The sequence below is a fragment of the Rana temporaria genome, chromosome 4 (genome assembly GCF_905171775.1).
Source record: "Rana temporaria chromosome 4, aRanTem1.1, whole genome shotgun sequence".
Lineage (NCBI taxonomy): Eukaryota > Metazoa > Chordata > Amphibia > Anura > Ranidae > Rana > Rana temporaria.
The window spans coordinates 234766509-234781342 of NC_053492.1; the positions used below are offsets into that span (position 1 = coordinate 234766509).

At 44.7% G+C, this 14834-nt stretch overlaps 2 protein-coding genes across 2 annotated transcripts in view; both read left to right on the forward strand.

Moving 5' to 3' along the window:
- The window catches only part of BCKDHB (branched chain keto acid dehydrogenase E1 subunit beta), a 237392-nt gene that overhangs the window by 174145 nt on the left and 48413 nt on the right, over positions 1-14834 (forward strand). The gene's annotated exons all lie outside the window — the stretch shown is intronic.
- LOC120937065 lies at positions 6432-9609 on the forward strand. The gene is made up of 2 exons (XM_040350007.1): positions 6432-9337; positions 9504-9609. Exon 1 carries the CDS (start codon positions 6463-6465, stop codon positions 9331-9333), a length of 2871 nt encoding a protein of 956 aa, XP_040205941.1. The 5' UTR covers positions 6432-6462; the 3' UTR covers positions 9334-9337; positions 9504-9609.

Below are 14834 nucleotides of genomic sequence, written 5' to 3' on the forward strand. Positions count from 1 at the left end.
GCTAAAGATTATGCACATGTATTATGTTTTTTTTGTTGCTTGACTGCAACCTAGAGCTTCACATTATCACAACCTTCACATGTTGGAAATGGCCATTGCCAATTACAGATAGAACATTTACAGGAATCAAAAACATTATCTTATCATTTTGTATGTTTTCTCCAATTCTAAATTAGGGTTTTCATGTAACGCTAATGGAATGTTTTATGACAAGTATAATTCTTTGCAGCCTAATGTTTTGACAGTCCTTAAAGTAATTTATTACAGTGAAATAAAATGCAAATGTATGGCATGTCTGACACTGTGTTACTCACGGAAAAAAAATATGGATAAAGCTAGACCTAAAGCTCAATTCTCCTCAGAAGGGTCTTGATTATGCAACTAATTTTTGAATCGCATTTAATTCTGCTGAAAACGACTGTTACTGCTTTTTAAAACCAAGATCCTTATCCTGCTGTTGGCTTTCTATGATGATCATTATTATTATTTTACAGGATTTATATAGCGCCAACAGTTTGCACAGAGTTTTACAATGTTAGGGCAAACAGTACAGTTACAATGCAAATCAATACAGGAAGAATCAGAGAGCCCTGCTTAGTAGCGCTCACTATCTAAAAGCCCAATCTTTTTAAGAGATGTTGTTTAAAGCTTTAACTCTAGGTTTCATTTCACAGTCTAGATGCATATAGGGGCCCAAAATACAAGGAGCACCTTTGGGCTTTCTAAGGTCCTCAATTTATAAAAAATAAAAATCAAGGCACGTCATTTCCTCAATATCTATCAAATTTTTGGAGGCCTTGGAGCATCAGGACAGTGGAGACACCCATAAAATGACCAGATTTTGGAATGCAAACACCTCAAGGCATTTTTTAAGAGGCATGGTGAGCCTTTTGAAGACTTCATTTTTTGTCACAAAATGCAGAATGAAAATGTTTTCATTCAGTCCCTGTTCCTGTAAGCCAAGCAAGCCTAGTCTACTGGTATGTGGCTGCCCCCAGGAATGCCATGGTCAGCAAACAGGCAAAATAAACAGTATAGGAAAGTTAGAAATGTTATCAAACAGGCTAATCGGGAACACGAATTCTAGCTACACTGGTCTGGTGAAACAGTGGCTGGTGTTGTGGGGTTCCAAAAACTGTGACTGGCTGCACTATTAGGGCTCACTCACGTGAGGTTGGGGGTAGAAAAACAATGCGGTTTAACCGTAGTTTTACAACCCCCCCCCCCCCCCCCCAACAGCTATTCCCTTTAACTGCAGAGGCAGCGGATGGGGGTGTATATTTGGCATGGCTGGGATGCTTTGCTTCGCAGCTGTGAAGGGAATTCTACCCCCTGTATGCCAGCTGATCGTGACCCAACTGAATAGTGTTTGTGTGGGGTCCAAGGGGTTAAATCAGGTGGTTAGGAGGCCATACAGTGCCTCCTCGCTGCCTGTGAAATGCTGTCTGGAGAGCGATCCGAACATGGATTGCCCTTTAGGGAGCATCACTCGTGTGTCAAAATCCCTATGATAACACTGGCTGCCTTGGCGGTGGTCAGGGACACCATAACTGGTGTGGCGGTGGTGTGGGATATTGTAACTGGTGTGGGGATAATCAGGAATGCAGTTGCATGCTTACACTGGTCTGGCATCACTGTGACTGATGTGTGTAGTGATTAGCAACATTTTTGATGGCTCACATTGGGCTGATAACACCTACACTGGTGTGGCGGTGATCAGAAACACTGTTGCTGGCTCGCACTCGTTTGGAAGTGATCAGGAGCCTGATTTGGCTGTGATCAGTTGCTGCTGGCAAACACTAGTCTGGTGTCACTAACACAGGTATGAAATCAATCGGGGATGTTGGGTGCACTGATCGTGTGACACTGACTGGTGTGGCTACTAATCAGGTACACTGTTGCTGACTACATTGGTTTAGAGACACCTGGAACTGCTGTAGCTGCTGCACTTTAGTAACTGGTGTGGCTAGCAATCACGTACACTGTGGCTGGCTCCACTGGATTAGTGACAGTGAGACTGGTGTGTCTTGTGATCAGGGACACTGTATGTGGCTCTGGTTACACTGTAGCACTGTAAAAGTCTCACAGGTAGTATGTAACAGCTCTGCTTCCTCTCTCGGGCACTGGTTTATGAGAGTTAACGGAACCAATGACTGCAACGTGCAGCCTTTAACTTTTGTGATTGGTCTGTGGGCGCTCATGGGAGCAGGAGAACATTCTATTATACCCTCCTGAATCAAGGCCGCCACTGCCCACCCATTTTGTAAAGCAGCCAGATGGCAAGTACAGGGAGTGCAGAATTATTAGGCAAGTTGTATTTTTGAGGATTAATTTTATTATTGAACAACAACCATGTTCTCAATGAACCCAAAAAACTCATTAATATCAAAGCTGAATATTTTTGGAAGTAGTTTTTAGTTTGTTTTTAGTTTTAGCTATTTTAGGGGGATATCTGTGTGTGCAGGTGACTATTACTGTGCATAATTATTAGGCAACTTAACAAAAAAAAAATATATACCCATTTCAATTATTTATTTTTACCAGTGAAACCAATATAACATCTCAACATTCACAAATATACATTTCTGACATTCAAAAACAAATCAGTGACCAATATAGCCACCTTTCTTTGCAAGGACACTCAAAAGCCTGCCATCCATGGATTCTGTCAGTGTTTTGATCTGTTCACCATCAACATTGCGTGCAGCAGCAACCACAGCCTCCCAGACACTGTTCAGAGAGGTGTACTGTTTTCCCTCCTTGTAAATCTCACATTTGATGATGGACCACAGGTTCTCAATGGGGTTCAGATCAGGTGAACAAGGAGGCCATGTCATTAGTTTTTCTTCTTTTATACCCTTTCTTGCCAGCCACGCTGTGGAGTACTTGGACGCGTGTGCTGGAGCATTGTCCTGCATGAAAATCATGTTTTTCTTGAAGGATGCAGACTTCTTCCTGTACCACTGCTTGAAGAAGGTGTCTTCCAGAAACTGGCAGTAGGACTGGGAGTTGAGCTTGACTCCATCCTCAACCCGAAAAGGCCCCACAAGCTCATCTTTGATGATACCAGCCCAAACCAGTACTCCACCTCCACCTTGCTGGCGTCTGAGTCGGACTGGAGCTCTCTGCCCTTTACCAATCCAGCCACGGGCCCATCCATCTGGCCCATCAAGACTCCCTCTCATTTCATCAGTCCATAAAACCTTAGAAAAATCAGTCTTAAGATATTTCTTGGCCCAGTCTTGACGTTTCAGCTTGTGTGTCTTGTTCAGTGGTGGTCGTCTTTCAGCCTTTCTTACATTGGCCATGTCTCTGAGTATTGCACACCTTGTGCTTTTGGGCACTCCAGTGATGTTGCAGCTCTGAAATATGGCCAAACTGGTGGCAAGTGGCATCTTGGCAGCTGCACGCTTGACTTTTCTCAGTTCATGGGCAGTTATTTTGCGCCTTGGTTTTTCCACACGCTTCTTGCGACCCTGTTGACTATTTTGAATGAAACGCTTGATTGTTCGATGATCACGCTTCAGAAGATTTGCAATTTTAAGAGTGCTGCATCCCTCTGCAAGATATCTCACTATTTTTGACTTTTCTGAGCCTGTCAAGTCCTTCTTTTGACCCATTTTGCCAAAGGAAAGGAAGTTGACTAATAATTATGCACACCTGATATAGGGTGTTGATGTCATTAGACCACACACCTTCTCATTACAGAGATGCACATCACCTGATATGCTTAATTGGTAGTAGGCTTTCGAGCCTATACAGCTTGGAGTAAGACAACATGCATAAAGAGGATGATGTGGTCAAAATACTCATTTGCCTAATAATTCTGCACTCCCTGTAATTAAGGCTCATTTGGGCTAAGCAGTGCTGTGTACTAGCAATGGTATAGGAACTTCCCATTCTGTTCCCAGAACAAAATTTAGTTGGGCTGAGTGCTGCTGTGCCATTTACAGGAAGCTGAGGGGAGATTGACTGGCTGAGGTGAACAAGTGGGTGGATATTGTCAGAGGAAGCCTTGTATTCATTCATAAAAATCCAAAGTTAATGGCTGAGCAGCGGGAAGTCCTTGTATGGCTACTGGAACAAAGTGCTGTATACTGACAGTGTATTTTTCTAAGTAATGGAAATAGTTGGCCCAAATGAACTAATTAAAGTGAAATGAAACCTGTGATAAGGCTTTTAAGGTAAGGCTTTGCCATTGTTTACATTTTAACCTATATAGAGGAAGAGGGGGGAGACAAGGTTTTCTCTCAAGCGTCTTCCAGGACAGCCCATGAGACCTAGGGCTCCTCCTACCAGGACAGGAAACACGTTAACCCCCACCAGATAAAAGGGCGGTCCTCCAGGCCCCATGCCAGTATTAGTGTTTCCTCCGGACGGGGGGTAACATGTTTCAAGGAACCTGGTCCCCTAGGTCTCATGAGCAGAGGCTCTAACGGCTGTTATGGGGTATGTGCTCATTTTTAAAAACTAACCTCCATGCCATGTGCAGTGTCCACTGGAGAGGTGGTAATCTGCGGCTCTTTTTTTCTGTGCCTGGAGAGGGCCAGGACCGGGATGGCGTCAGGTCCCTAGCGTCTTGGCAAAAGCTGCAGCCGTTTGGTGGTGACGGGTCCCACACACAGCATGGCTGTCTCGTGCTAGGATTCCAGGAAGTCACTGGCGCTGGAGGGGCGGAGCTTCTGCGCTCCAAGCTGGCCCACAGGAAGATCCGGAGGGGTCGCTTCCGGGTCATATGACGTCATCATCGGGCGCCGGAGACGCGGTTCCAGTCTCCAAAACGGCGCGAAAAAGTAGCTTTAAATGGCTGACTGGTGATCGCTGGTAGAAGCAGCACAGGCTGTTGGAATACCAGTTGGGCGGCATGGATTCTCCTGCAGTTCCTTCTCAGGCAGATGCAGCCTCCAACACCAGCACCTCTCAGGTAAGCTTTAAGTATGGACTTTTTTTGCTATCCTGATGAGTGTTCTCCCCCCCCCCCCCCCCTCCCAATCATAGGATTTGGTGTTAGGGGACACACTTTCCCTTCTCCTGCACGTGGTGATGGAGTATTTATTTGTGGTTTGTTACTTATGGGGGTTATTTATTTTATGTCTTCCAGGGCAAGACCCAGGAAAAATCCCAAGCGCAGCCACATAAGAGAAAGTGTGCGGTAACAAACTGAGCTCCTCTTGGAACAAAGCAGTTTGTCGCACATGTATAGATGCTTTAGTGAAGGATGACCCAGTGACCTCATGTCAAAAAATGTTGACTTCGGTCAGGGATGAGCTTGTTTCTACTTTTGGTTCATTTAGAAATCTAATTGACAAAATGCAGGCTCCCCAACAGGGTACATCTTCAAAAAGAAAGGCTTCAGTGGCTAGCACCCCACAGGTGAGCGTAGAGAGTGAAGACTCTGAGGCTGAAGCCAAATCTACCTATTCTTCTCCGGAAGACTCAGGGTCAGATACAGAGACTAGGGATAGAGTATCCTCTAAGGGCTCAAGGTTTAAACTGTCTTTAGAAGATGTGGATAACTTGTTAAAAGCCATCTATACTACCCTTGAAATGGAGGAGGAGGAGGTACAAATGTCCAAACATGACCTTATGTACAAAGGGTTGCACAAAAAGAGAAGTAAAAACTTTCCAGTGCACGATTCCCTCCTTGATACGATCAAACTGGAGTGGGAGAATCCAGAGAGAAAACCTTTCTTTTCTGGTAACCTAAAAAGACGGTTTCCATTTGATGAGGACGCAGCGCTACCGTGGAACAAAAACCCTAAGTTAGATGCTCCTCTTTCAAAGGTTTCAAAAAATTCGGACCTGGCGTTTGATGACATGGGTACGCTTAAGGATCCTATGGACAAAAAATGTGACGTCCTCCTTCATAGAGCTTGGGATTCAACTATGGGGAATCTCAAACCAGCCTTAGCTTCCACTTGTGTAGCCAGGAATTTGGAGGAATGGCTTACACAAATCCAAACCCATCTTTTGGCAGGTACTTCTAGGGAAGAGATTTTAAAATCCTTTCCTCTCCTGTTTAGTGCTGTGGGGTTTTTGGCTGATTCTTCTGCAGAATCAGTAAGGATGACTTCAGCTTTGGTGAACTCAGCCAGAAGAAGTGTTTGGCTTAAAACATGGTCTGGGGATGCAGCATCTAAATTAAGATTATGTGCGCTGCCGCTGACAGGGGAGCATCTTTTTGGCCCAGGTCTGCAGGAGGCTCTGGAACGTACGGCCGATAGGAAAAAGGCCTTTCCAGAAAAGAAAAAACAGACTGGAAGAAATTTTTTTCGTGGCCAAAACAAAGGCCTGCCATGGCAACAGGGTCCTAAAGAAAAAGACAATAGGCCCAAGAAACATTGGACCGGATACAAAGGCAAAGGTAGAGGAGGTGTTTTATTTAACACACCTCAGCAACCCGCCAAACCACAATGACCAGCTTCTGCCAGTGGGGGGAAGATTGAAGGCCTTTCTCCCACAATGGGCAGCTGTCACCTCAAGTCCCTTCATCCTGGATCTGGTGGCAAATGGGTACAGACTAGAGTTTTCCTGCCAGCCACCAGAACGTCTTTTGATCACCTCTCCTCCCAAAGATCGGGAGAAAGCAAGAGCTCTGGGTCTCCAAGTAGGAGAATTGTTAGACCAAAAAGTCCTGATTCCTGTTCCCCGGTCAGATCAGAACAAAGGGTTTTATTCCCACATTTTTGTCATCAGAAAGCCGTCAGGGAAGTATCGGCTCATTCTGAACCTTCGATCTCTAAATCGATCGATCAGGTACAAGCACTTCAGGATGGAGACAGTGTTCTCTATCAAGAATCTGCTTTACCCAAACTGTTTTATGGCCACATTGGATCTAAGGGATGCTTACCTACATGTCCCGATCCATGTCCCGATCCACCCAGCTTTCCAGAAATTCCTGAGAATAGCGGTAAAAATGGGAACGGAAATCAGGCACTTTCAATTTCAGGCCCTCCCCTTCGGTCTGTCCTCATCCCCTCGTATCTTCACAAAGGTATTGGGGGAGGCGCTGGCTCCACTAAGGTTAAAGGCGATAACTATCATCCCTTACCTGGACGACCTATTAATAGTGGCAGAATCTCACCAAAAATTACTAGCAGATCTCCAGACTGTGCTAGACTTTCTTCAGTCCCTGGGCTGGCTGATAAACAGGGAAAAATCTTCCCTAGATCCAGCCCAGAGGGTGAAGTACCTGGGTTACGACTTTTGCTCAGTAGTCCAAAAAGTTTTTCTCCCAGAAGAAAAGGTCTCCAAGATGGTGCAAGCAGTGTCAGCCTTACAGACCAATCAGTTGGTCTCGCTGAGGGAAATTTCAAGGACGGTAGGTCTCATGACCTCGTGTTTCCCTGCGGTACCATGGGCAAGGTTCCATCAGAGACCATTGCAGAGATTCCTTCTGGAAAATTGGGATGGGGACGCCAGGTCCCTAGAGTCAAAAGTTTGGTTACCTACCAAGGTAAAGAGAAGTTTGTGGTGGTGGAGAAAGAATCTGCACCTAACAAAAGGCCTGCCATGGTCCATCTCGATATCCAAGAGGATCACGACAGATGCAAGCGCCTGGGGATGGGGAGCCCACCTCAAAGATCAGGTCGCACAGGGAAAATGGTCCTCGAAGGAAGCAAGATCTTCATCGAACCAGAGGGAACTGCTAGCGGTTCACAGAGCCCTGCAAGCCTTTCAATCGGAGATCAGGGGTCACAATCTCCAGATTCTGTCAGACAACATTGCGACAGTGGCGTACCTCAACAAACAAGGAGGCACGAGGAGTCGAATTCTTCAAGAAATAGCACAAGAAATGTTGTCCTGGGCAGAAGTAAATCTAGGCTCAATTTCAGCAGTGCACCTGAAGGGGACACAAAACAGTCTGGCAGACTACCTCAGTCGCCACAGGGTGGAGCGAGACAATTGGTCACTTCATCCAGAAGTCTTTGCGGAGGTCACCAACAAATGGGGTTGTCCCGAAGCAGATTTGTTCGCGAATCAGGACAACCGCAAGACAGAGGAGTTCTTTTCTCTAAACCCAGGGGATCGATCTCTGGGGATAGATGCCCTGGCAAATCCATGGCCCTTCGACCTTTGCTATGCCTTTCCGCCGATCAGACTCATTCCGGAAGTACTCCGGAAGTTTCTCCTAGAAGAGACAGACCTTATTTTGATCGCCCCCTTCTGGCCCAAGAGGCCATGGTTTTCCCTGCTACAGTCTCTGGTCTCGGAGCCTCCACTGAGACTTCAGAACAGAGAGGACTTGCTGTCGCAGGGTCCAGTGTCACACCCACAGGTGGTTTTATTAAGCTTAACAGCTTGGTATCTGAAGAAAAGATACTGAAGGCTCAGGGGTTTTTGGACAAGGTGATTAAAACCTTGGTAAATTGCAGAAAACCAGTCACTAGAGCCATTTATTCCAAAGTTTGGAAAAAGTTTAATTCATGGTTGTCTGAAAACCAAAGATCAACGCATGATGTTCCTTCTATTTTGGATTTTTTTCAAGAGGGTGTCGACAAGGGTCTTTCAGTTAGTACCTTGAAGGTACAGGCGGCAGCTATCAGCGTTTTCCTCCAGTTTTCTCTTTTGGAAAATCCCACGGTAGCTAGATTCTTTAAATCCATTTCAAGGGCCAGGCCAGTAGTGGTAAGAAGTTGTCCAACTTGGGACCTGTCCCTGGTACTTCAAACTCTGGTAGAGTTTCCTTTTGAACCTTTAGAGGATATTTCTGTTAAACTACTTACCTTAAAAACAATTTTTTTAGTAGCTATTACCTCAGCTCGTAGAGTAAGCGAGTTACAGGCCTTATCAGTGAGGGAGCCTTTCCTCACGATTCTGGAGGATCGAGTTGTATTAAAAACTGATCCAGGTTTTTTGCCTAAGGTAGCTAGTACATTTCACAGATCACAGGACATTGTACTGCCATCCTTTTGTAGTTCACCACAGGGTGATCAGGAAAAGAAATTTAGTTTTTTGGATGTAAGAAGAACCCTTCTTGCATATCTAGAGGTCACCAAGACCTTCAGGAAGACAGACGCTTTATTTGTACTATTTTCAGGTACACACAAAGGTAAAGGTGCATCTAAAGCCACATTGGCTAGATGGATCAAGCAGGCAATCTCAGAATCCTATAAAATCAGAGAAGTTCCCACACCTTTTGTTACAGCGCATTCAACAAGGGCTTTGGCTGCGTCTTGGGCTGAGAGGGCTGGTGCTTCACCGGAACAAATCTGTAAAGCTGCCACATGGTCCAGTTACTCGACCGTTATTAAGCATTATCGCCTGGATCTGCTATCAGCTCAAGATCAGGCGTTTGGTCGAAAGGTCCTTCAGGCAGTTGTCCCACCCTAGACTGGTAAGTTCTGGCTCATCGTCTCATGGGCTGTCCTGGAAGACGCTTGAGAGAAAAGCTGAGTTAGGCTTACCGGTAACTCCTTTTCTGAGAGTCTTCCAGGACAGCCGGATTCCCACCCGGTTTTGTTGTATGGAAGTTATGTGTTATTAATGCATATGTTTTTCAGGGTAGTCCTACGGTTCTCGAGAAGACTGGCATGGGGCCTGGAGGACCGCCCTTTTATCTGGTGGGGGTTAACGTGTTTCCTGTCCTGGTAGGAGGAGCCCTAGGTCTCATGGGCTGTCCTGGAAAACTCTCAGAAAAGGAGTTACCGGTAAGCCTAACTCGGCTTTTCCATCCAGAATACCCATGTGTATTGGTTTCCTAACGACTTTGGTCACAGGACAGGGCTGAAACCGCACTCAGAACACATGCTTTGAAGCACATTCCCATCTCCTATACCTGCAGGGGGTTTGTTTACATTTTGTAATGCTGACCTTTAGCTTCAGCTTTTATGTGGATGTGATATAAGCTCATCTGCAAGCCAGAGAGGTCATGGTGCCTGACAGCTTATGAACACTACTGCAAATATGAGTAGAATAGCGGTCTGTCACAAGTTATGCATAAGGCTTCATTAAGACGTGTGGATGGGGTTTGGTTGAAAAAAGGTGGCTCAGCCTTTTTTTTCCGTTCACCAACCACCCCCATTAAACTGCAATAGTCAGCAGACAGGGGTGTTTAAATCCCATTGGCACAATGCTTCACTTCATGCGCTTGCCAAAGTTTACCAAACATTAAGTAATGAGCAGGTGGCAAGCCCGACGGACACTACACACTGGAGCAAATGGGGAAGTGCCACAATGCAAGCAATTGAGGCGCATTTATAAGCAAAAATTGTGTTAAAACAGGTGGTGAGGAGGCGTCACATCGCTTCCTCACAGCCGGTAGCCTCTGGAGCCCAATTTGAACGCAGATTGGGCTTCAGAGGAAATGGAGATTTAACCCTTTCCCGCTGAGCATACGCCCATATGCGTCCTCGATTTTTGGGGGTTATACAGAGATGATGTCCGCAACTGCAGGCATCATCCGGTACCATTGTTTAGAGTGGGCCGCGCCCGCATATGTAGACAGTGTTCAAATCACACATGTGAGGTATCGCCACGATCGTCAGAGCGAGAGCAATAATTCTAGCAGGAGACCTCCTCTGTAACTCTAACCTGGTAACCGTAAAAAATAAATGGATATTTTTAAGTATTAGATTTCAAACTGCAAATATTTGCTCATAATAAGAGAGTAAACGCAGGAGAATTTTATAGAAGGCTGCAATTTATCCTCAACTACAGATCTTAGAGTCTATAATGCAGCATGTGCTCAGTGCGGACAAAAACCATGAGCTTACAGTGAGGGGGGGGAAAGCATTTGATCCCCTGTTAATTTTGTACGTTTGCCTACTGACAAAGAAATTCAGTCTAACAGGGATATGCAATTAGCGAACCTCCAGCTGTTGCAGAAATATAAGTCCCATGAGGCATAGAAAGACTCTGAAAGCCACAAGCATGACACCCAGAGACAGAGGCGTGATGTAGTTTTGCAACAGCTGGAGGTTCGCTAATTGCATATCCCTGGTCTATAATTTGAACGGTCGGTTTATTTTAACAGTGAGAGAAAAATATCCAGAAAACGCATTACAAAAAAGTTAGAAATTGATTTGCATTTTAAGGCTGTAAATAAGTATTTGATCCCCTTTCAATCAGCAAGATTTCTGGCTCCCAGGTTACTTCTGTACACGTAACAAGCTGAGATTAGGAGCACTCTTTAAGGCAGTCAACAGGAAGCAATCAATCGGATTCCAATCTCTCCATCATGGCCAAGACCAAAGAGCTGTCCACGGATATGGGGACAAGATTGAAGACCTACACAAGGCTGGAATGGGGGCTGCAAGACAATCGCTAAGCAGTTTGGTGAGAGGTTGAAAACAGTTGGTGCAATTATTCGCAAATGGAAGAAACGCAAAACTGTCAATCTCTCTCGGTCTGAGGCTCCATGCAAGATCTCACCTCGTGGAGTCAGCCCAGAACTACACGGGAGAATCTTGTCAATGATCTCAAGGCAGCTGGGACCATAATCACCAAGAAAACAATTGGTAACACCCTATGTCGTGAAGGACTAAAATCCTGCAGTGCCTGCAAGGCCCCTCTGCTCAAAAAAGCACATGTTCAGGCCCGTCTGAAACTTGCTAATAAACATCTGAATGACTCGGAGAAGGATTGAGCGAAAGTTTTGTGGTCAGATGAGACCAAAATCAAGCTCTTTGGCATCATCTCAACTCGCCGTGTTTGGAGGAGGAGGAGGAATGCTGTCCTATGACCCCACTGTCAAACATGGAGGTGGAAAACGTATGTTTTGGGGGTGTGCTTGGCGACAGAATAACATCACTGAATCAAAGGGACGATGAACAGGGCCATGTACTGTCAGATTTTGGGTGACAACCTCCTTCCCTCAGCCAGGGCATTGAAAATGGGTCATGGATGGGTATTCCAGCATGACAATGACCCAAAACACAGTCAAGGCAACAAAGGAGTCACTCAAGAAGAATCACATTAAGGTCCTTAAATGTCCTAGTCAGTCTCCAGACCTTAATCCCATAGAAAATATGTGAAAGGAGCTGAAGGTTCGAGTTTCCAAACATAAGCCTCAAAACCATTAATGACTTTGAGAGGCTCTGCAAAGAGGAGTGGGACAAAATCCCTCCTGAGATATGTGCAAACCTGGTGACCAACTACAAGAAACGTCTAACCTCTGTAATTGTCAACAAAGGTTTTTTGCTGCCAACAAGGGTTTTGCTACCAAGAATGAAGTTGGGTTTTGCGAAGAGGTCAAATACGTATTTCACTCATTAAAATGTCAGGTGTAGCGCTTTAAGGACACCACCACTCCCTTTTCTCCGTTTCACGGGTGGTTTTGTCCACTTTAAAAAAAAAAAAAGTTAAAAACAGATTCCCTCAGTGGTATTCAGCATTACAGTACTGCTTCAGAACAAACGCCGTTCAGCCTTCCTGGCTAAAACACAGCACCCCTGCTCAGGCATTTCACTTTAGCCTTTAGTCTGTCTTCCCCAGACCTTACACTCGGCACCTCCTGTGCTTGCAGCTTTGTGCTGAAATGGCTTCCTCCTAACTTCTGTCTGCCGGGCAGAGCTTACTGCTGATATGCAACTGTGATACAGGGTCGCATCTCCACATCATTTATAACTTTTTTTTTTTTTAAATGTGTTTTTCTTGATTTTTTTTGTTCTTTCTCTCACTTTAAATGATCAGTCTATAATTTTTAATGGTAGGTTTATTATATTTGTCAGTGGGCAAATGTACAAAATCAGCAGAGAATCGAATACTTTTTTCTCCCTCACTGTACTTGGGCACAAGAACTGCACAATAGGTGCAGCAGAGTATAAAGGTTTTAGAAATCTGTCATCTTAGTGTTTTTTTGTTTCAAATTCCACTTTATACATTGATATACCTCCTTAAACCTAGTCTGTCTGGACAATATGGCTACCTACTGAATTGGTACCCTCCACAGGCAAGGACTTTCCTAAGCCCTGTCTCTGCAAAGAACTGACACTGAGGGAAAATGGAAGAAATGGGGAGGGTCCAACTAGGACTGAACTAACTAGCACTAAACAAGAAGGGTGGACAGAGGTAGATATCAAATCACATAAGTAAACAAGCTATATTGGCCCTAAACTTCTACTAGATGTCAACATACATCTAAGGCAACCTGATACCGTTCAATACAACATAGAAAAAATATTTGCACGTGGGACTAATACTGTTTTTAACATTTATTATTGAAACTGAAGTTGGTATTAAGAGTTCAATTTCAGTGTTCGATGATGCCAAATTATGCAGGGAAATAAATTCACCATAGGATGTACAATAGCAATGTTACAGTTCAACTTTGATACAATTGTGGAATCGGCAGCTACACGGTAGGTAAGGTTTGATATTGAAATAATACTCATGCAGATTATTCTGTGTTGGAAAAAGATTTGGGGTTATTGTAGCTCACAATCTTGGCAATAGCAAGCTACTTTCAACAAAGCTTACAGAGTACTCTCATGCATTAAAAAGAGCACTAATTCAAGAGATAAATCGGGTATTCTACACCTCTGCAAACACTGGTTCGATTTAATCTTGAATATGCAGTTTAGTTTTAGTCACCCGTCATAGAGGATATCTTTGAACTCCACATAATTCAGCAAAGGACAACAAAATGAGTAATGGGACTGAAGGCGCTTGGCTATGATGAACTGTTTATAAAGCTTACACTCGCTCATTCTGGGGAATAGTTGCTTAAGTAATTATAGTAAAAAACTAGAGGTATTGTATTTATACAGGTGTCATAAAAAGCAGGTACAAATATAAAATCAAAAATTAAATCGATAACTGGTCCACACAGGTTATCACAATAGTATTAACATAATACAGTTTAGTCATAGAAAACTCAAAAGCGTATAGTAAACAGTTTAGCTGGTGTGTGCATTTGTTTTTTGCATGGTGCCATTGTGGTCAGGCAACGCACCAGCACCTTTGCTTCTAGGCGCTGGGTGTTTGGTGTGCTCGTGCCACTTTAAGGAGGGCTGGGCTACCCCCGGTCACCTGCCCTTTATCTATTCATCAGCATACATGTGCTTCCATTGAGGAGACTTTAAAATGGTATAGTTAGGACTGCAGTACACTGAGAGACTTGAAGGGGCCTGCAGCTTACACATGTATTTACAAATGCGTGCAACTAAACCTCTGTTTTTAATGCTTACTGTTAGACAGGTGAATTTGGTTTGTTGCTGATTGATCTGTAATTTTGAGCCCCCCCCGTCCGTGGGGGTATCCCAGTGCGCATGCTCGAAATAAAACCGGAACAAGCCAATGCTTACGACGGTGACGTCATTCTACGCAAATCCCTATTCGCGAACGCCTTACGCAAACAACGTAAAAAATGCAAATTTTGAGGCGGGAACGACGGCCATACTTAACATTGAGTACGCCACCATATAGCAGCTATAACTATACACCGGAAAAAGCCAAACGCAAGAGACATAAAAAAATGCGCCGGCCGGACGTACGTTCATGGATCGCCGTATCTAGCTAATTTGCATACTCGACGCGGAATTCGACGGAAACGCCACCTAGTGGCCAGCGTAAATATACACCTCCGATCCGACGGCGTACGCCTGTCGGATCGATCCCTCATTCCGTCGTATCTTGTTTTGTGGATACAAAATAAAGATACGACGCGGGAACTTTGAAATTACGCGGCGTATCAATAGATACGCCGGCGTAATTTATTTGTGGATCTGCCCCAGATTGTCTACGCGGTCAACTCTATTTACATGTCTATGCTCCTGAGGAAGGGTTTTAACAACGCGTAACATGTAGAGCGAGCCCTCCTTTCCTCTGGACCCACTGCCTGGTTACACATCTTACAGCTACACTGTTAACTATACTCTTAAGTTTCTATGACT

Bases quoted from the DNA above. Each gene is read 5' to 3' on its own strand.
- LOC120937065 (XM_040350007.1), top strand. From the start codon at position 6,463: ATGGGCAGCTGTCACCTCAAGTCCCTTCATCCTGGATCTGGTGGCAAA.